General features: G+C 34.8%; 1 protein-coding gene across 2 annotated transcripts in view; it reads right to left on the reverse strand.

Moving 5' to 3' along the window:
- Window positions 1–4224: 4224 nt before the first annotated feature.
- Window positions 4225–22545, reverse strand: part of LOC140443930 (zinc finger protein 131-like) — a 40554-nt gene continuing 22233 nt past the window's right edge. For both annotated transcript variants that reach the window (XM_072535447.1, XM_072535445.1), the window contains exons 6-9: window positions 16480–16616; window positions 13606–13822; window positions 9086–9200; window positions 4225–4430 (exon numbers count right to left, since the gene is read on the reverse strand). In XM_072535447.1, coding sequence (XP_072391548.1) covers window positions 4412–4430; window positions 9086–9200; window positions 13606–13822; window positions 16480–16616 — 488 coding nt within the window. In that variant the 3' untranslated portion in view covers window positions 4225–4411. The remainder of the gene's footprint in view (window positions 4431–9085; window positions 9201–13605; window positions 13823–16479; window positions 16617–22545) is intronic.

The following is a 22545-nucleotide window of genomic DNA, read 5'->3' on the forward strand; positions in this document are numbered from 1 at the left end:
GAACCATGAGGAAGAAATACAGAAAAGAATGATGTCTGGCAACCGCGCTGTATATGTATATGCTCTCAGTGGGTTGTTAAGAAGCAAAAATATATGTCGAAGAGCAAAACTAAGGACATATAAGGCCAATAGTGATGTATGCTTCTGAAAAATGGGTCACAACAAAAAAACACGAGGAGTTTTTATTAGTTTGGGAGCGCAAAATCTTGTAGCAACATATTAGCGGTAATTAAGGTTCAAAGACTTAGATGTTTGGGCCATGTGCAGAGTATGATTGCATCTAAAATTCCCAGAATGGTACTACGTAGTGAATTGGCAGCAAAAGGCGAAAAGGAAGACCGAGGTCAAGATGGAGCAACGAAGTTTACTATGATGTCCTCGATTCCCGAAAACCGTTGTGACTCCCAAACCAAAATTTTGTTAAGTTCACGAAAATCAACACAGAGTCCAGATCGTCTTCCTTCTTCTTTCTTATGCGCCAAGGTGACTGGTGCAGCAAAAGGAGATTCAGATTCCTCTATCAGTCCTACTTCAAGTAACATGGTTATTTGACTTCCAATTGCACGTTCATCGGAAAGAAACATCGATAAGCCTCTTGATTTTATACTTCTCCGACATTGTACTTGTGTTCAGCAAATATGGATAAATTTTCATCTGATATTTTAGAAATTTGTCTTATTTTAATGTCGTCTAGATTTTTTACTTTATTTAAATAGTCACAACAATTTTCTTCAAAATGTTTTACCTGTACTTTATTGTTTTCGAAAGTCTCAGTTTTGCTATTATAATTATATCTTATATTTTCATTTAATGTCTATATTTTATTTTCACCCACTTTTTGGAGAATAATTCAGTTTTCATTTTGCAGCAAACGAAACTGTTTAATAGCATCTAATCCTAGCGATACGTCATATAAAAACTTATTTTTACTCACGCGGTCTTTTTTTTTCTTTTTTATGGATTTTCATTGGTAACTTTATTTATTATGACTTTTTTGCACACCACTTCTTCTTCTTCTTCTTCTAATGGCGCTACAACCCTTTGTGAGTCTTGGCCTGCTTAACAATGTTCTTCCATTCTGCCCTGTCGGATACTTTCCTTCGCCACTGCCTGATATTCATGGTTTTAAGATCCCTCTCTACGTCGTCTATCCATCTTCCTCTTGTTCTGTTTCCTTGGGGCTTCCATCTCTGGACTACTTTTACAGCTCGCTTATCTGGCATTCTTTCTAGGTGACCAAGCCAGTTTAGTCTTTGTGATTTTACAAATCTGACTTGCACACCACTAATTATTCTAAATGTTTGTTTCACTTTCCAACTTTCCATTATGTTTAACATCTTCAATAATCTTTGAGTTTATATAAGTGTTATATTAGATCCAATATCATAAATTCCGGTGACCTTATTATTGTTGATTGTAACAGTTAATTTAATTAGTAGCCATATAATCTAGTTTTTTTGTTGTTCTTCCTCTTGAGCATTAACAGCAACTTCTCCAACCTCCGTTAGATTTGCCCTTCTCGCATCAGCGCTACGGGTCTTGTATCTGTAAAATTCCAGTTGATGAAAACGTCCCGGGCATCCACGAGCCTCATAGTTACTACATGGTCGTCTTTCTATCGATTTCTGGTTTTTATTTTCATTCAAACGAGTATCAGTCTTATTTGTAGGACTTAAAATTTTTTCTTCACTTTTTTTTCTCTATGAAATGTAAATGTATATCTACGTAGCTAATTCATAAACTGTTCAGTAGTATTTCTGCTCTCTTTGTCCAAACGATCTTGTATGTTCAATAGTAGACCCACCACAATGTGATTTATGCCTAATTGATCTGACATGGAAGGCTCAGTTTTGAACAGCATTCTTTCTTTTTTGGGTACGCAGTCAAGAAAAGTACCGTTTATATACTTATAAGTGTAAGCTAAATACACTGTTCGCCAACTTTTATTGCCATAAGTTTATAAAAAGGAATTTTCCCATTCTGACCATGCTCCAGGCACAGTTAACTTACTTACAGTTGAGCCATACCTTTCTATAGCATTATGTTGTATTTTAGCTTCATCTGTTGTTATCTCATGTCTCTGGCACAAAAGTATTCATCCATTCTATAGCATTTTCTTTGTCTTGAAATTTATTTAAAACAAGCTGGCTTTGAAAGCAGGAGGTATCCAATTTTTTGTTCTGGTTTGTCTCCAGTTTAGCGGTTAACCTATCAATTAGTCTAATTAAGTTGCGTTGAGTTTTCTCTGTTTGTTCTAACAAAACCTGAGTATTTATCGGTGTATTATTCTCTACTAATTCCTCTAAATAACAGTTTTTAAAAACAAAATTAAATCTTCATCTAAATACAACTTAAAAAGCATAAATACTAAATAGCAAAATAAATTGCCTTTTTGACAATACTAGTGTCAAATAACTCTTTATGATGATGTAAATTTCGTAGGATTGTTGGTAACAAATAAGTAATCTCATGTAATAATATTCTAATTGTTGTTAATTTAACTATGTCTAAGTTGTTTTCTTCACCAAGTTCCAAATGGATCCGTACCTGCTTTGTTGACATCTTCACGTCTTCAAAGTGACCAAAAATCAATTTATAATGTTGAAATTCCGGATTTATTAAGTAATTTTGTTATACAATAAAAATAATTAGTTATATTAACATACCTTAAAAAAAAACGGGTGTGGCAGTCCAGTGGGACTGCCGGTGGAAGTTACACTTCTATACACGCATTCGCCGTTACAAATTTATTTGGGAGTCAATCTGAACAATCATTACATATGTAATTTTATAGGTAAGACATAGCAGAAAGAGAAACAGAATTAATAACAACTTACTAACAATGAAGGATTGAATCAATATTTTGATGAAAATGTATATTTTTATTTTCATATATGTATCAAAAGAGTTGAATGCAAAATTTTTTTACACATACTCTGCAGTAAAATTCATTGTTTATTTTGTTATTAATATAATAATACAATACAAATTAAACTGCAATATTCATAAGTATTTAAAAATGACAATAATATACATAAAAAAATACACTACAATACAGTGCAACATAATTCCATATATAATAATACAATACAAATTAAAATGCAATATCCATAAGTATTTAAAAATGACAATAATGTAATAACATTAATAAAAAAGTCCTCCCCGACTGGGAATCGAACCCCGGTCTCCCGCGTGACGGGCGGGGATACTGACTACTACACTACCGAGGACATAACACAAATATATTTGAAAATTGACAGTTCTGGATCAATATAATTATGAACATTTAATAAATAATACAAAACATATCACATAAATAATAATATTAATAAATATTTTATTAATATTATATGTATATATATCTTTATATAATATGTATAATATTAAATTATATATACAAAAGGAACATTTTTATATTCGAGAGAGGAAGAGAGAGAAAATATATCTTCTGTCTCTCTCTTACTCATTATCTTACATATGTAATGGTTTCACAGATTCACTCCCATACAAATTTCCAACGTGGAGCGCGCGTATAGAAGTATAACTTCAAAAATGGATTTTTATAAATCATTTTTTTTATAAAGAAATTTTTATAAACAATAACAATAGCAAGAACAAAAAATATTAAATTAGGAAGTATTAAATTAGGTTTTAGTAAAATATATGAAACAATTGTCAATTTAAATTTCTATGTGACAATTTATTCTTCTTCTAAAGAGCGCATATTTTTGGCTACCTCTCTAAGGTCTTCCTTATATATAGTTTTGTTGTCTCCCCACGTTAGATGTATGCTTTATTTTAACTATGGTAGGAATATGATATAATCCACATATTCCCGGACATGCTCTGACCGTTTGGACTGATGATATTCAGCGTACATTAGTTGAGATTTAGTCAATTTAGTTTCTCGAGTCTCCAGTACTTTTCCAGGAATAGAGTCTGCATACTCTCTGTAGTACTCACATCAGGTGTTGATGATAGAGTATTTGTTGGAAATAGCGAATTCAATTAAGCAGTCTCCTCTTTCGTAATAGGAAAATTTAAATACTTATTAAAAATTTGTTATAAACAAAGAAACTGGTACGCTGTAAAACTGGAAATTCCCAGTATGCCTTTCGTCATACTGCTGTCTCTGTTTGATGTATTCTTTTGTAGACGAGTGGAAGGGGATTAAATATTTAAAATTTATTAAACATAATTCGTGAATAATACACGTGCAAATAATTTTAAAAATTTATTATTAACAAAAAATACGTATAACAGTAATAATGAACACAATTTAATAACAAACCATAAAAATACTAAGATAATATTAGTGATATATTCGTACTTGATATATTTCTTCTAATTAAACTTAAATACCAGTATTTTGACACATTTTATTTATTGACTAAATCCAGGTCTATTTGTCCTACTTGCTCATCTGTTCCCTAAAACATATTTATTATAAATTTTGACACAATGCATTAACTAATTTCTGTGGTACACAAAATTATTGCAAAGAAAATGGAGAGACAACAAAGAGGAATAGCATCCTACAAAGTGAATTAGAAATATTTTTTTCAATTACTATAATTAGTAGCAATCTGATTCTCGAAACGTGAACATGTACCGTCATTCAAAGCGCTAGAGAACTTCCTTATCGTAAAACTACCTAATTAACTAGTAATTATCTTATCAGCATCAAAAAATTGTTAAAGTGAAAAGTAACAAAAACTAAGTGATTAGTCAAACAAACAAAAGAAATATGCTCCCTTTGGGGAACTTATTAGGATTTGATAATAATGGCCAACCAATTTATCAACAAATGAATACTATACAGGATGTCCCATCAATAAATAACCAGAACCAGTCAAACCAAACAGCAGTAAAACCGCAAGTACCATTTTTGTATTTTAATCAAACATCATCTAACCAGACAACAAATCAAATGTCATGCCTAAACCAAATACCTATTCCAACCCAAATAGCTATACCAAACCAAGTACAATTTCCTAGTCAATCAACTGCACAAAATATTCAAAACACTCAAAACCCTATTCAGTCCGAATACACAACAGTATCCACAAACCCTCAATGCTCACTCTCATCATCACAAACCACCAATAACTACACGGATAGCGATAGCGACGTAGAACTTAACGAAACAGAAAACGAAAATAAACATCCTTGGCAAGAAGTTGGCAATAAGAGAAAAAGGGTGAAAAGACAAACAACTTCAGAAATTCCCAACCAAATCCAAACACAAAACAAATTTGATTCCCTCTCAAAAGATAATCTAGATGAACAAACAGACAATTTATCAAATACACCAAACACAAATATAACCAAAAAAGATCCCTCACCGTCACCAATCTATATTTATGGAGTTACTGACTATAGTGCTATGATAGCAAAGCTTTCAACTGCAACTGCAGCCGAACCCTATTACACCAAAACCATTTCAAATAATACAGGCCATGCTGGTTCAGTTGTAATAATCCGTACAGCTATAAAACACTACGAACTTGCTCCATATATCACCAACAAAATTCAGAGTACTATCATAAAATTACAAGCGCTCTCCTTCCCATTAACAATAGCTTCTATCTACAGCCCACCACGCCATACCATCAATTTGGAGGAATACAGAGAGTTTTTTGAACAACTTGGCTCACATTTCCTAGTGGCAGGGGACTGGAATGCAAAACATACAACCTGGGGAGCAAGACTGATATCTCCAAAAGGCAGAAATCTATTAAAGATCATACAAGATAATAACCTGAAATACCTAACAACTAGTACCCCCACATACTGGCCCACTGATAACAACAAAATTCCTGATCTGCTAGACTTTGCTATAACTAAGGGAATACCTGAAATACACAGCGACATCACCCCCAGTTTTGATCTACATTCGGACCACAGTCCCATCTTGATTACTTTAAGTACCAATATAATTTGCAAAACTCTTGCACCAAGGCTATGTTCCAGTAACACGAATTGGGTTCAATTCAAAGAAGAAATCAATGAAAAAATATCTCTTGACATTCGACTCAAACACAAAAACGATATTGAAGAAGCTGTAAAATATCCCACGGAACAAATACAACAGGCCGCTTGGAAAGCTACTCATGAAAAGGAAAAAACCATTGATGAAAGGTATAGTATACCCCTCCACACTGGAACACCAGTAGAAGAGAGAAGAAGAGCCCGTCGCAAATGGCAAAGAACAAGAAACGCGATAGATAAAACAAATCTAAACAGTTTACTTCCTTCCTTAATGCACCCTATCAGCTATCATTACCACTAAAATACTTCTCACCAAACGAAGTCCGTAACGAAATCAACCTGCTTAACCCTCATAAAGCTCCAGGATTTGACCTTATAACTTATCTTAACTTATAACGAAATCTTAAAAAAACTCCCAAGAAAAGGTATCGTCTTAATAACTATTGTTTTTAATAGCCTCCTGAGACTATGCTATTTTCCAGTGCAATGGAAGTATGCACAAATTATAATGATACCTAAACCTGGTAAACCTCTAACTGAAGCCAGTTCGTACAGACCAATAAGTCTCCTTCCGACTTTATCAAAAGTCTTTGAAAGGTTAATCCTTAACAGAATAGAAACAATAATACCTATAGAAAACCTTATCCCAGATCATCAGTTTGGTTTTCGGTCAAATCACTCAACCATACAACAGTGCCATAGATTAGTCAACAAAATAAAAGAGAGCCTAGAAGGGAAACAAATCTGTATATCAGCATTCCTCGATATACAGCAAGCATTTGATATAGTGTGGCACGAGGGTCTTCTCTTTAAAAAAGCTCAGCTAACTGACCAAATCTACCTCCTCCTTAAATCATACTTGTCCGACAGATACTTCCAAGTTAAATTCGAAGGTGCTCTATCCAACTACCACCAAATAAAATCCGGAGTACCTCAAGGCAGTGTACTTGGCCCATTCCTTTATCAACTCTTCACTGCTGATATTACTATTAGCGAAAATACACTAATAGCAACATTTGCGGATGACACTGGTATACTAGCATCAGACATCAACGAAATATTAGCATTTAACAAATTGCAAAATCATCTCAATGAACTAGAAGACTGGCTTAAATTCTGGAAAATAAACGTCAACACAAACAAGTCTTGTCAAGTAAATTTCACAAATCGAAGAATTAGATGTCCACAACTACACCTAAATAATTCACCTATACCTATAAAAACAGAAGTAAAGTACCTGGGCCTTCATCTAGACGAAAAACTTACTTGGAAATCACATATTGCAGCCAAACGACGACACCTCGACCTAAAAGTTAAAAATATGAGCTGGCTAATCAACAGAAGATCGCAACTTTCATTAGAGAACAAACTGACCATCTATAAAACATACTCAAACCAGTGTGGACATACGGAATTGAGCTGTGGGGCTGTAGCAAACCATCCAACACGAAAATACTACAGACATTCCAGTCAAAAACTATTCGTATGTTAGCTAAAGCTCCATGGTATGTGTCAAACCAAATTCTTCATGCAGACCTCAACATCCCCTTCATCAATGATGTGATTGCCGACCACTCCAGAAGATACATGAATCGCAGCGCAGACCATCCAAACCATCTCATAGACGAATTATTCAACCCCTCACTGGTTGACAGACGTCTAAAAAGACTTTGGCCAGAAGATCTAGCTGCTAGGTAAATTCCAGAGAGTTGTCAATGGACGACACCTGCCACAAGCCAAGAACATACATCATATTTACTTATTACTGTATTGAAGTAGATTGAACATTAGCAATAAATAAATAAATAAAAAAAAATTACTATAATTGGGATAAATATAAAAGAATCTAATAGAGAAGAGACTAGCAATCGAAATGCAACTTCACACCCTTTTATAGATATTGAGAATACATTAGGTACTCCATTATCTGTCAGAAATTATGTATCGCATTCAAAGAAACAGTTACAAGTAGCGTATACAAAATCTTTAATCCATACAATAGAGAAATTTAAGCGGCGGTTAAAGGCAGAAATAAAATTTCTGAGGCCTTCTGGAAGACTTGATAGCAACAAGTCCTCACAGACACTTCGTCTAAGGACTAGCAACCTCCAGTGGAGTCTTACGTTGTCATGTAATCTCTTTCTGTTGTAACTTAAACATCATATTTTATAATTTTAAAAAATGTAACTCGAAAGTTAATCTACCGACATATAAAGGGTTTTTACCCATATATTTTTTTGGCTTCAAACATGTACATCCAGATAGCACTGATAATATAATATTAATTCCTAAAACATTATGTGATGTAGCCCGATAGGGTTTTTATTATTTTACCTTTTATAAAGGAATTTTTTAAATAGAATTTTTGTGATAAAAAATAAACTGATTGAAATTATAACACTGGCAGAAGAACAACAAGGTTTGAAATTGAGAAGATCATGTACCGACGCTACATTTATAATCAAGCAAGTACACTGATCAATAATTGCTTCAGAGGCAAGTAGGAGCAAGAGAAATCGCTAGAATAGTGGAGATTTATGCGACACTGAAGCTACTGACATATCAGAAAATTACTTAGATACCAGACTTTTGTGGGACTGCATCGGAGAACTAAATAAACCGAGAGACCAAGGTTAAGCTTGTCTGGGTACCAGGTCATCGAAGGCAAGTAGAAAGCAGATCAACTTGCTAAAAGAGGATGTAACAAACCAAACGGACCAGCTGTGACCCTGGGAGCATCAAAGGCTGCAGTCCGAAGGGCTCCTAAGGACTGGATTCGAGAAAGTAAGATAATTCCTAAATAAAATGGGCATTTACAACGAGATCTTAACTGAAAACTCTGCGATAAGGAAGATAAAAACGATATGGGCAACAAACTAGAGACCCTGCTATATGTAGAAAAAGCTAAATAAACGACCCCTACAAACTTGTACAGGGTACAAAAAATCCAGAGATTTGTAGGAAACAACAATGAGCAGTAAACACAATGAGCTTCAGCTTTAGTGATAATGGTGATCTTTCTAATCAGACAAGTCCAGGGAAAAAACCTTCCTTCCAATACTTCGACGGTAAAAATATTTTTCTAGTAACTTACCCAAAATATCGGACTGCCTTCATCTTAAACGCCGTTGAGTTTTCTTTGCACTTATATGCTAACACTTGTTTTATCCTACTTATTTCTACCATTGGAAATCTATTGGCTACATACGCTACAAATTAAAAAAAATCAATATATCAAAATGTCACTAAATCCAAACGACATATATCATTTTCTTTTGTTTTGTAATCTTTTACAGAACACTGGCAGGTACATGTACTTATTATATTATTGCATGCCAAAATATCCTTCTTTATAATCTAAAATCTGGTCTAGAATGCTAGACTAACTGTCTCTAGCGTATTTATTTTTTTATCGTATGGCATACAATAAGAACACATAATTAAAAATCAATATAAAACGTTACATCTAGTAACGAGTATTACAAACGAACATATAATGTAAACCTTTGATAAAGTGCGGCATGATCACCTAATCAGACTCCTGACAGAAAAGAATTTAGATAAACGAGACATCCGACTAATAGCAAATATGTACTACAATCAGAAAGCAGTAGTAAGAGTAGAGAATAATACCACTAAAGAAATTGAAATAAAGCGAGGTGTGAGACAAGGGTGTATACTGTCACCAACCCTGTTTAATCTCTATTCTGAAGACGTAATGAGTAGAACACTCTCTGAGCAATCCGTAGGTATTAAAATAAATGGTGTTAGATTAAACAATCTGAGATTTGCCAACGACACCGTTCTGATCGCAGAAACACTTGAAGAGCTACAGACATTGGTGAATAAGATAGCAGACTGCAGCGAAGAATATGGACTATCTTTGAACATAAAGAAAACTAAATTTATGGTAATATCGAAATCAACACAAAATGTCCAAAATTTATATTTACACAATGAAATTATCGATCGAGTTAGCAAATACAAATATTTAGGCACTTTTATAAATGAAGACAACGATAGCTCAGCAGAAATCAAAATACGAATAGAAAAAGCCAGATCCATATTCACTAAAATGAAGGGAGTGTTCTGCGGAAGAGATTTGAGCCTTGAAATGAAACTTCGCCTGATGAGATGTTACGTACTTTCTGTGCTGTTCTACGGAATGGAGTCATGGACGTTGAAAAAGATTGATACCAAAAAATTAGAGGCATTTGAACTGTGGATGTATCGCAGAATCCTGAGAATATCATGGACCGAGAGAGTCACAAATGTCGAGATCTTGAGAAGAATGAATAAAGAAAAGGAAGTCATATTTACGATCGAAAAACGAAAACTGCAATACTTGGGACACATTACAAGAGGCGAAATATATGAACTGATTCGAATAATTATGCAAGGGAAAATAGCAGGAAAAAGGTCCATAGGAAGAAGACGAAACTCCTGGCTAAAGAATCTGCGAGAGTGGTATAGCTGTAGCAACAACGAATTGTTTCGGTCAGCAGTTTCGAAAATACGTATAGCCCTGATGATCGCTAACCTTCGGAACGAAGATGGCACTTGAAGAAGAAGAATATAATGTAAAACATTTTCGGTCACATTCAGGAACTCATCGAAAACTCCAGGAAATCGCCTTCGGGGGCATTTCCCCATCTATATAAGCTGTCAGCACATCTACCGCTGCTTGTTTTTATTCTGTTTAGCGTTGTCCATCTAATGCGGTTCAAAGCCCAGCGGTTTTTGATCGATACAGACTATTTGGTGTGCTTCCTGTGGTGAGTCGCTCTCCCATTGTCTTCTCCAAGCGTTGGTGAGGTTAAAATGTTCCTGATGTAAGGAGTTGGCTTTTAACAATGGAGGATATCTGGAGCGTAGTCTATTTATTTCGATATCAAGCTTATCATGGTGAATGGGTAGTTGATGGTTAGCCTCGATTTTTCGATATTCTCTAAGAAGATAATGACTTCTTCGCAGTTTCGGCGGTGGAATGTCACTATAATGGGAACCTAATAGTTCGGTGTGGGTCTTATTGTACCTGAGATCATTAGCATTGTCTGGTTTAATTGGGTGTCAATAATCTTCGTGTGTTTGCTATTGAGCCATACCGGGGAAGCATATTCAGCCTCCGAGTATACAAGTCCGAGGGCGGATGATCTGAGTACGAAGACTGAGGACCCCCATGTGGTGCCACATAGCTTTTGGACTATATTATTTCGCGTTTTCAGTTTTGGTGTTCTTTGTTCTTTGTAGGTGTTCTTTAAAACGTAATGTTCTGTCCAGAGTCACTCCAAGATATTTTGGTGTTGAGTTATGAGTGAGCAGTCTGTTTTCAAAGTGAACGGAAAGTTTTTTGTTGGCTTGGGCATTATTCAGATGGAAACAGCATACTTCAGTTTTCGTTGCATTGGGCCGTAGCCTCCATTTGCGAAAGTATTCTCCCATAACGGCAGTCATCCGTTAGTATTGTTTCTGTAATATACATGATATTATGTCTTGCTGCAATGGCCCAGTCGTCAGTGTGGCCAAAGTTCTGCGAAGTTGTCCCAGTTAGGCCCGCGATGTATAAATTAAACAGAAAGGGTGCTAAAATAGATCCCTGTGGCAGTCCATTGCTGAGCTTAATTTGGACACTTTAAAAGTTGCCCATTTTGACTTGAAAAAATCTGTCATTGAGCATGCTATCAATGAGTTTAGTTACTTTTTGACACGGAATGGTACGGATTCATTTGCAGATTAGTCTTTGCCCCCAGAGAGTTTCGTATGCAGCTGATAGGTCAATGAAAGTAACGTATGTTTTTTGCTTGCTTTGAAAACATGTTTTATGTGTTGTTAGGGATAGGATCTGATCTGTGCAGCTGCGGTTAGGTCTGAACCCTGCTTGTTCAATAGGTATCAATTTAAATATGTTTCTAGTAATTCTGTTGTAGATTAAGCGTTGCAACAGTTTATAGACACAGCTCAGCAGTGCAATCGGTCGGTAGTTTTGTTATGGTTATAATGGAGGCATTTTTTAGTGAAAGGGGGATTTCTCCTGATTTTAACAAATCTGTATAAAAATCAGCCAGCCACTTCCTAGCATATTTGCCACAGTGGAGTAAAAATTCTGGATGGATTTTATCGGCGCCGGGTGCCTTTTCTGAGTAAAGACCATGCTTTTCTGCTTGATTTACTAAAGTCTAATTTTTCCACAGTTTTCATCCATTTTTGTCGTCTAGCTGCATCCAAACTATGTAGTAGTTCTGGGACGTACTCTTTACCATATCCTCTGGGTATATTTATCTTCACTGTAGAGATAACAGCGCCAACAAATCTCATGTAGTTTGCACGTGTTGGGGTTATCCACTCTAGACATTTGTCCAATCTCTCAGTAAAAATTGTCCATTCTACTTTTTGAAAGTTCCACCTAGGTCGAGGAAAAGATGATATTATTGGTATTTTGATGCCAACTTCTATTACAATTGATCTATGTTGGTTATGTGCAAAATCTGCCAGTGGTTGATTGTTTTCATTTGTGGAAACAAAACATAGGTCTGTGTTGTATCCTCGCCTCCAGGCTGCAGATCGAAAAGTTCAGAGTTTAGCGTCAAAGACTAAATAAGTGACAGCCTTTTCCCTCAAGTTTAGCAGAGCCTCGCCGTTTGAACACTGTACCAATACTTCCAGAGTTCATGATAACTGTTGAAGTCTCCAATATAAATTGAGGGGTGTGGGTGGGTCTGAATAACATGCGGAGGCCACAGGACTGCCGGGGGTTTACAAATATTGCTGACAGTAATTTCGCCAATTTGTATAGTAACCGTATGAATGTTATTTATGTCTGATGTAGAACATATGTGTGCATTTTATATTTTGTTTCGAACATAAGTTGTGATAAGCCACTACATTTTTTTAGAGTTTTTTATGACACATTCAATACTTGTTTATAAACTACAAATTTCAAGATCATTATCACTCGTTTTTACAACTTCCACCCCGTTATCTTTCATTTCTCTATCAGCAATTCATCTTTCATTTCTCTATCAGCAATTATACCAACACCATTTTCTAATGTTAGTTTTCCCTACTGATCTACCAACTCCTTGCTCTTACTTGAAACACTTCCAAGATTCTAACCTGATTTTTTATGACGTTCCTCCTGCGATAGTCCTCAACTGGAAATACGAACGAAAGATCTGCTTGCTTCCGGAACATTTTGCGTCAGGAGACGCCCTCATTTCAGTATAATTTTTGTCACATTGAAGAAGGTCTTTTCATTATGATAGCCTGAAAAGATTTTTGGGCATTTGAGGCTTGAATGTATTAATGCAAACAAAATGCAGTTTTTCTCCACACCTGCTTACATTTCTCCCACCACTAGGAGGCACGTACTTTATATGGTATATTATATAAAATATTGTAGAATATCAGGTGTAATAATAGAATAGCATCCTTCCCCACTCAACAACTAAATTGTTTGGAAGGAATTAAAACTGATTAGCTTAAAACTGAATTGAGATTTACTCATACATGGATTTCACCATTATTTGAGAGAGTGCCGTCACCATCATACAAGAGTGTCGAGATTGGCTTTTTTATACTACTATTCCAACTTTTACAAATTAATAAAATACTTACATATTATTGCTTGTACTTTCGCGCGGTCTAAAGCTGGTTTCACAGGTCGTTCTCCACTGCCAGCTCGACTCCATCTTTGGCCGGTTACGGAGCACGTCGCTAACTCTGCTGGGCTGAATAGAATCGTTGCTAAACCTCTGGTCAACTTTCTATAATCACTCCATTTAACACTACGTAATTGGTCTTCGTACACTTCAATTCCTTCCCCAAGTTTTATCTGAAATAATACTAACATACGGAATATGCGAAATTAACTTAACAATGGATTTATTAATATTTTATAAGTGAACACAAGTGTGACAAGTTTTATCCGATATAAATGTTGATTTTGAAACGTGTTAAAACGCTTTCACGTTTTAATATTTTTATTTTCGTGTGACATCCTGTATATATTCGACCATTTCTTTGTAGCCTATTTACCACCCTATTTTATACGCCTAATTTGCAAAATTTTAAATCCAATGAAAGGTTCAGTTACTTCTAAATATTTTGTTTGAAAAGTATTTTAAATGTTAATTCGATTTATGACACGGCCTTTTTATAAAAAGCCGTACAAAAGCTAGTAATCTTGGTCCAAAAGTGCCTTTAGGTTCCGCTCCCGGCAAATTCAACCTTTATTGAATGTAATTCTGGTTACGGTCAACAAAAAAGGTACTTTTTCGCTACTATAAATAACCCTTATACTACCTTTGCAAACCAGTTATGAAATGTTTGATAAATCAGTTGTGGACTCTATTCTAAGACAGTTGGGTCAAACTATAAGCAGATACATTTCATCCTTTCATTTATTTTAAAACAGTCAAACTGCCGACTACATCTAAAGGGACTGCACTTAATTACGACGATTCTAAAGTTACGAAGAACTTATTCTTCTGAAGCTATTTTCTTGTGGCATCTTAATGTAATCAAGTGGGAAAATGTAGTTGTCATTCTCAAGCATACTCTCAGGAACGTATTGATAATATGGTAGATGGTTGGTTAGGAGAAGTCTCAGTTTATTAGCTATCTCTTGATGATGGATCTTTCCGAGTCATGCCGTTCCGTATATTGAGATGCAGCAAATTCGTGGCAGCCCCGCGGTAGATTTAGATTACATTAGCATACAAGCTGCTGCTACCTGCTACACGGATGGCTCAAAAACATCGGAGGGTGTGGGAGCCGGCATAGTAGGGACAAATCAAGGGATACATTTCACGGTAAGTCTATCTGAGGATGTGACAGGTTTCCAGGCGGAAATAACTGCAACCCATCACTGCGTGGAAGAAATAGAAAGGCAGGAAAGAACGTTCTGTTCAGCTGCCATCTTCACAGATAGTCAGGCAGCGCTTAAGGCACTCGATTCTGTAGAGGTCAATTCTAAGCTAGTATGGGATTGCATGTGTGCCCTAAATAAACTAGGAGACCGTAGCAAGGTTACGGTAGCCTGGGTACCGGGGCACGAGGGTCATAAGGGCAATGAAAAAGCAGATGAAATGGCGAAACAAGGCTTATCAATGCCATTAATTGGACCGGAACCCTTCTGCGGCGTTGCAAAATCAGTAACAAGAACGGCTACAAGGAAGTGGGTAGCTCACAAATCTCTGGAATCATGGAGGAATTCACCAGGACAAAGACAGGCGAAACAGTTCATTACAGAACATTTGCCAAAATTTACGGCAGACCTAATAAGCAAAGACAGGAAAACAGTCAAAGCCATAGTAGGTCTTCTAACAGGGCACTATAAGCTGAATAGGCACTTGAAGCTGATGGAATTATCAGATGATGACCTGTGCAGATTCTGTCGCCTCGAAGAAGAAACAGCAGAGCACATTTTATGTCAGTGTGACAGTCTGGCAAATGTGCGGTTCTTTGCATTAGGAGAAGAAAATCCACCGGCAAATAGCTACATGGAAGGTAGTAAGATCTGAAAAGGTCGCAGTGGAATAGGCCGAAAGGCCATCTCCCTTAATCTAATCTAAGCCCCGCGGTAAGATGTTTAATGGTTTCTTGGGCTTGACATCCATATCGGCATTCATCTTTTTGGACCTGAGGGTCTTTCATGATATATTTCTGGTAATTTTTGGATAACTTGATACTGAATGGCGAGCAAGAAACCTTCTGCTTCACGGAACATCTCTCCTGATGTCAATCAATCGTTCGACGCTGCATTGTCGAAATAGTTTTGGTTGACTAGTCATTGGAATGTCGCCCATGCAAAGTTTTACCCATCCAGGTGTGCATTTTTTCGGCCCTAGAAAGGTGGTTTATGTTTCTAATTCCTGTTTTTCTAATCGCTTACATATATCCATAAATCCCCTTCCCCCTAAATACCGCTGAAATGTCATTCGTTCTGCCACACTACAAGGATGATATTTTTGTGCCTTTCTGAGATGTGTTCGTACTTTTTTCTGAAGATTTTCTTATACCAAATGAGTAACTAAGAGTGGAACATCATTATTATTATTCAGTATCATGTTCCTTTGATGACGCTTTTGATAAATTCATCCATCATTAAATTAAAGAGCATAGAGGTTAATAAGTACTCTTGTCGTATTCCGGTGCCTGTGTCTATGGTTTCCATAAGTTGTCCACCTATTCTGACTTCCACCTTGTTGTTTTGGTAAATGTTTTCAATAGTTTTTCTGATATCCAAGGGAACTTTGCTAATTTACAAAAGGTGAATTACATATTTGAGTGTTACTGTCAAAATCTTACTGTCAAAAGCTTTTTTCAAGTGGATGAGATATAGAAATAGTGGTTTATAAATCTCTAACGATTGTTCATCATAACAAAAACCTTGTTCGCCTGCCAGAATGGGGTACCAAACAATATAAAAATTATTATAAACAATGATTAATGGCAAAAAATCGAATAATTCAGATTCGCTATACATACCAGTCTATTCCTTCTTTCACTTTCGTGCCTACTGTGAAGACTAGGAGTTATATCAGAATCTTCATATAGATTTATTGGCTGATCATTATTATTCGAAAACCAATTATCCATCGACTTCCTCCTCCTATACCTAAAACCTATCATCAATATTAATTTATTAGAAGAAATCAAAATATAAAATATTTTACATTTTAACGAAACTATAAAATATTTTTTAAACAGATATACTTCGATAATCATTTTTAACAATTTTCTTCCCTCCGACAGTCAATTGCAGTCTATTACAATTTCAAAAAAATATCACCAACCCTGATTTTATCATACTCTTCTCTTAGCATAACTCTTCAGAGATCAAATTAACTTCCATTCCGATTAGACAGTATACTATACAGACGCATCTAAAACTGAAAATGGAGTCTGAGTGGTAATAATCAATAACACAGAGATTCTCAAACATAGAATTCCAGATACTGCAACTATATTAACAGGAAAACTCTATGTACGCACTGCACGCAAATGCAAATAAGATGTACAAAATATTAATCGTGACTGATTCTATGTCATCACTACACATAATTAGGAAAATATACATATTTAGCAAGAAAAGGATAACAGAAGGTCAACTCTACGTCAACCAATCTTCTGTAGAAATAGTGATGCACTACAACTACCTCGGCACCATAATGAGGATAAAGAATGGACCAACAACCAGGAGATTAGAGCACGGATCGGAAAAGCTAGATCCACCTTCAATCGGATGGGGGCCTTCTTCAAGAGTAAGAACCTCTCTATTGATACAAAAGTAAGAATGCTGCGATGCTACGCCTTCTCTGTCCTTTTTTATGGTGTTGAATCGTGTACCTTGAACGAAGATATGTACAGAAAACTGGAAGCATTTGAGATGTGGCTTTATCGGAGAATGCTTAAATCCCGTGGACTGACCGAGTCACAAATGAGAAGGTCCGCGGAAGAATGAATAAGAACCGAGAGGTACCATCAAATCTCGAAAATTACAGTTCTTCGGACATATTATGCGAAATGAATCCAGATATGCTCTCCTTCAAGCCATCCTGCAAGGAAAGATATTTGGAAAACGAGGTCCAGGAAGAAGAAGAACATCTTGGTTAAAGAACCTCAGAATCTGGTTCAATACAACATCTGTGAAGCTTTTCCGCGCTGCTGCAGATAAGATAAAGATTGCCATAATGATCGCCAACATTCGCAACGGATAGACACATCAAGAAGAAGATACACAGCATCCATTAGCTTCACTAATAAAGGAAGAACTAAATAAATTACATTCTGAAGATACAAATATCAAGTTTTTCTGGGCCCCATCACATGTTGGAATAGCAGGTAATGAAGCAGGCGACAAAGAAGTAAGCCACCAGTTACGGTAAAACATGTGCTAGTGGAAAAGTGCGAAAGTTCAATAGTCACAGAATGGACTACCAAGTCTGACGTCACAATGGGCGGGGGCACAGAATGAATGTTCATAACCAAAAGTCCTTATTTATTCATCAAACAATTAAAAAAACCAATAGTTTAAACTTCTTTTGGGACAAATACACACAAATTAGAAATGTTTGATCATATTGCTAGACACCATACAAAAAATTACAGAAATATTCAAATATAGGGGCAAATCATGACAGGAATGTTTTGTATTATTTTATTGTCTAATCTAAAACTTTAAATTACAATAAATAAAAAATATCAATTACAATATACACACTTTCATCTGGATCAAAACATACTTATTTTTAATTTTATGGCATAAAAGATCATGAGAATTTGAACATTTTTTACCATGACCAAAATTATTTATAATTGTCGACTAGAAATGGAACAATACAATTTACAATATTTGCACATTTTTGGTCAATCATTCATGGATACTCGACTGTAAAATAACAATCTAAAAACTTTACAAAATTTCCACGTTTCCATGATACTAATTTTTACAAATAAGAGTATAAAATTAATAATAAGAAAGAAAGAAATTTTCGACACGAAAAGTAATATGCCCTGGAAATTTGAATAAACATTTTAAATTATGTCCCGAAGTAGAACTTTTATAACATTACATTTGAAATAAAAAAAAAGTTTAAATCGATTACCAACTTCAAGTTTAAGTGTATACACTGTATACAGAGTGTTGGAAACGCCTAATTATCTCTTAAATGGATGATTCGAATTGTACAAAAACGGGCATACCAAGGCCCATTCTGCAATATGGCGATTTCAAATTTGATGCTTGCAATGTTGCCAGATTTACCATTTTTCTGATATTGGCCACTTTTGGTTTTTAAATACAATATTCTGTATCTGTATATTGTATTGTATATTGGTATTTTATTTAGTCATGAAGGTCTTAAATAAATAAAACTTCTCAGTGCCAAATAGTTTTGAGGTAATTCATTGTATTTATAGCAATAATGTAAATGATGTATAGAAAAAACTCACTAATAAGGAAGAGCAGCTACAATACCTCTTGTAAGTAGTTGCAGAGCATCGAAAAAAGTTTCCGGGCTCTATAAAAACCGAAATCTTGAAAACAAAACAACATTAGAAGTAACAGCTATATTGCACTTTTCAGTGTGTTTTAAGATCATCGAAATTTGAAGGTAAAAATTATGTAAAATTCTTTATTTTGTAAAATATGATTTAGAACAAATTCCCCTCATTAGTGAAGTAAATAAATATCTCATATCTATCAAATATTTTATATGTACCAATACCAAAATTATTTATTGTATCCCATTATTTTATAATGGCATCATACTAACTTGAATAATGAATATATGAAATTTCCAGACCTGGGAGCCACCTCTAAATATTCACCGATTTTCATGAAATTTCGCACCTTTAAGTTTTATATACAGATAACAACATTGTTTTGTTGACCATAGAAATTAAGATTTATTGCAATCCCATCTCTAGAGTATATTTATTATAATGCTCTAAAACTAATTTTTTGTTTTTTTTTTTTTAGCCTTAACAGCAATACAAATACATAAGTAAGTAAATAAGTAATATGCTTGGTCACTGAAAATTGTACAAATTTTGTGGACAAAGCTTATAACAATAAGATAAGAAAGAAGAAAAAAATCAGAATAAGAATCGTTTGTACTTTTAAATAAAAAAAAACAATAAAATTCTTCCAAACTTAAACATAAAAAATACTACCTAATTACGAACCTACAAACTTCGTAAAATGTACCTAACCAAAAAAAAATTAGGAAAGCAGATTAATGAATTAAGGGCTCAAATATTCCACCTCCTTGTGCTAAACAGTAACCAAATCTGTCATCTGTATAGATTTCTCCTCATATTTTGGAGTAAGGCTGGTGTAATGCTTGCAGAGAAATGAAGTATTTTTGCCATTAATTCGACTATATTTGTGGCCCTAGAAAAGAAATCGTTAGGCGCTAAGTCACAGGATCTACCGGGCCATTTAATTGTACCACGTGTACTTATCAGTCGATCAGGAAACGTTTGATTGAGGAAGTCAATAGTTGCTCTAGAGTTGTGAGCCGAACACCCATCCTGTTGGAAATAAACCTCCTGAAAGGGGGAAGGCGTCGAACTGCCGGAATGATCTCATTCTGTAAAAGTTGTAAATATTTGGGCCAATTTAGGTTTCCATCGATAAAAAATGGACCGACAATATGGTCGCCTAACATCCCAGTCCAAACATTTAACTTTTGCGGATGTTTTGTGTTTTTTATGTAATGAAAATGAAGATTCGTCATAAAATAAAATATTTTTTAAAAAGTGTACATTTTCATTCTGTTTATCTAACATTATTTCACAAAACTCCATCCGCCTAAAATTATCTTCCGAAAACAGTTCTTGTGTTGGTTGTATCTCAAAACAGTGATACCCATTCCTTTTGAGAACTCGCTGGACAGTTCGAGAATTCACGTTAACTTCCCTAGCAATTTGTACACTATTGGAGGGTTCACTAGCTTTCACAAAAGCACAAATATCAATATCCTTCTTTTGACGCTCCTCATCGATAGGTCTAACACGTGGTTCATTACCTTCATGACACTTTTTACAACTGTTTGCACATCCCGAAGTTTGAAAATGTTTAATGGTATTTTTAACTATTGTAACACTTGGTGGGGATCCTTTTTCGAAGGCAACAATAAATAAATCGATTACTTCTCGTATCGAATGACTCTGAAAGTACCATGTTACAAGTTGCACTTTTTCTTGGACGGTATACAACGTAATAGGCATTTTATGAATTATTTGTTTATTCTTTCAGAACTTCGTTTGAAATTTTTAATGTCAAAGTGACAATTACGACAATTCGTACCTACTGTGAAATGAATATAGAGGTGGAAACGTGTAACATGTTACAGCGATTGCCATTGTGTTGTATGGTCAATAAAACAATGTCGTGATCTGTATAATGAAACACAAGTCTAGAGTATACTCATCATCAGGAACACTTGTGGAAGTTCTAACAAGTGTTCCTGATGATGAGTTGAATAACTCGAAACACGTGTAGAGCAATGGTGGAGTTCCAATTGAAACAAAATGCAATCTTTTACTTTCATTTAAACGTCTTTTCTCTACGCAAAGAGCGAAATAGATAGTATTTTTCAAGGGTGAATCGTAGATGCATGTCGAAGTAAAAGGATACTTCTAGCGTCGTTCAAAAGCCTCTAGTACGGGGCTTTGAATTTGAGGTTCACCTAATTTGCTATCAAAGAGAGGTCTCTCGACTTCTTGTTACTTCGTATAGATGCCGCTGCTAGCGTACCAGGCTGATATTTTAATTATAATGGCCAAATACTAGACTGCATTTCATTTCAGTTTGAACTTCCACAAGTGTTCCTGATGATGAGTTGAATAACTCGAAACACGTGTAGAGCAAAGGTGGAGTTCCAATTGAAATGAAATGCAATCTTTTACTTTCATATTATATATTACGATAAATTACCAAAAATGTGCATTTATTCTATTTAATTTCGCAACTGTCCTGCTAACAGTAATTAATGCTTCTTAAACTCCAAGTACAAAATAGTTGCCACGGACATTATATTCAACAAATGATTTTTTCAAATCAGGTAGTTTACCGTCTATATGAGACAATACGATCAACACGGACATTAAATTACCAAGTATATAAGTTATCTTAAAGTAACACCTGGTATACCAATTGGATTGAAAATTATTATAAATCAATGTGTAAACCAATTGTAAGAGTGTAGATAAAAAATATAATTTGACGAATATTTCATGAGTTCACGATTTTAAAAACTACATAGCAACAACAGATAGCTCTTCTTTTTCTCGCATTCATTATGCCCCATAAGAGCGTTGGATTGAAACTCATAAAATTATTTAATATTCACTTTTTCATTTTTTTCAATAAGGGGTGGTTTTCACCTCTTAAAAATAAAGATCTTACCTAGCGCATATATAACTTTTGAAGAAAATGATGAGATAAACAGAATTTGAAATTTTTACCAAATCGATTCACTTAAAAAATGTAGAGGTATTGACCTGTTTTTTTCCATAGTGACTCGATTACGAGCCCCTTCCCATATGAGTTGGCCCAACGTTAGATTGATAAGAAAATTAAATTTTAGAGAACAAAAATAAAAGCGCAACGCAAATTTTAGAAGTTTTAATGAATCGAACAACATTTTTGAATTTCCTTATTATAGAAAATATTTAATTTATAACGTAATGAAAACTATTGATTAAACAGAATATTAATGAATTAAAAAAAAAGCATAGAATATGTAATACAGTAGACTCCCTCTATAACGAGAACTGAAATGACAGACTAATTACCTCGTTATAAGCCGATCTCGTTATATCAGACAATAATAATACTGTGCATACATATGAATCTGTAGTTTTCTAAACTATTAACTTCCTATAGTGAAGCCATTAGGAGCAATATAAGATGCTAATAAATATTGTTTGAATGGCGTTTTTGAAAAAAAGTTATTTACTTTTATTGTCAATGAAATGTATTAAAACATAAAAGAGTTGTTTACTTTTATTATCAATGATAAACGTTAAAACAAAAAATCTGTA

The sequence above is a fragment of the Diabrotica undecimpunctata genome, chromosome 6 (genome assembly GCF_040954645.1).
Source record: "Diabrotica undecimpunctata isolate CICGRU chromosome 6, icDiaUnde3, whole genome shotgun sequence".
NCBI lineage: Eukaryota > Metazoa > Arthropoda > Insecta > Coleoptera > Chrysomelidae > Diabrotica > Diabrotica undecimpunctata.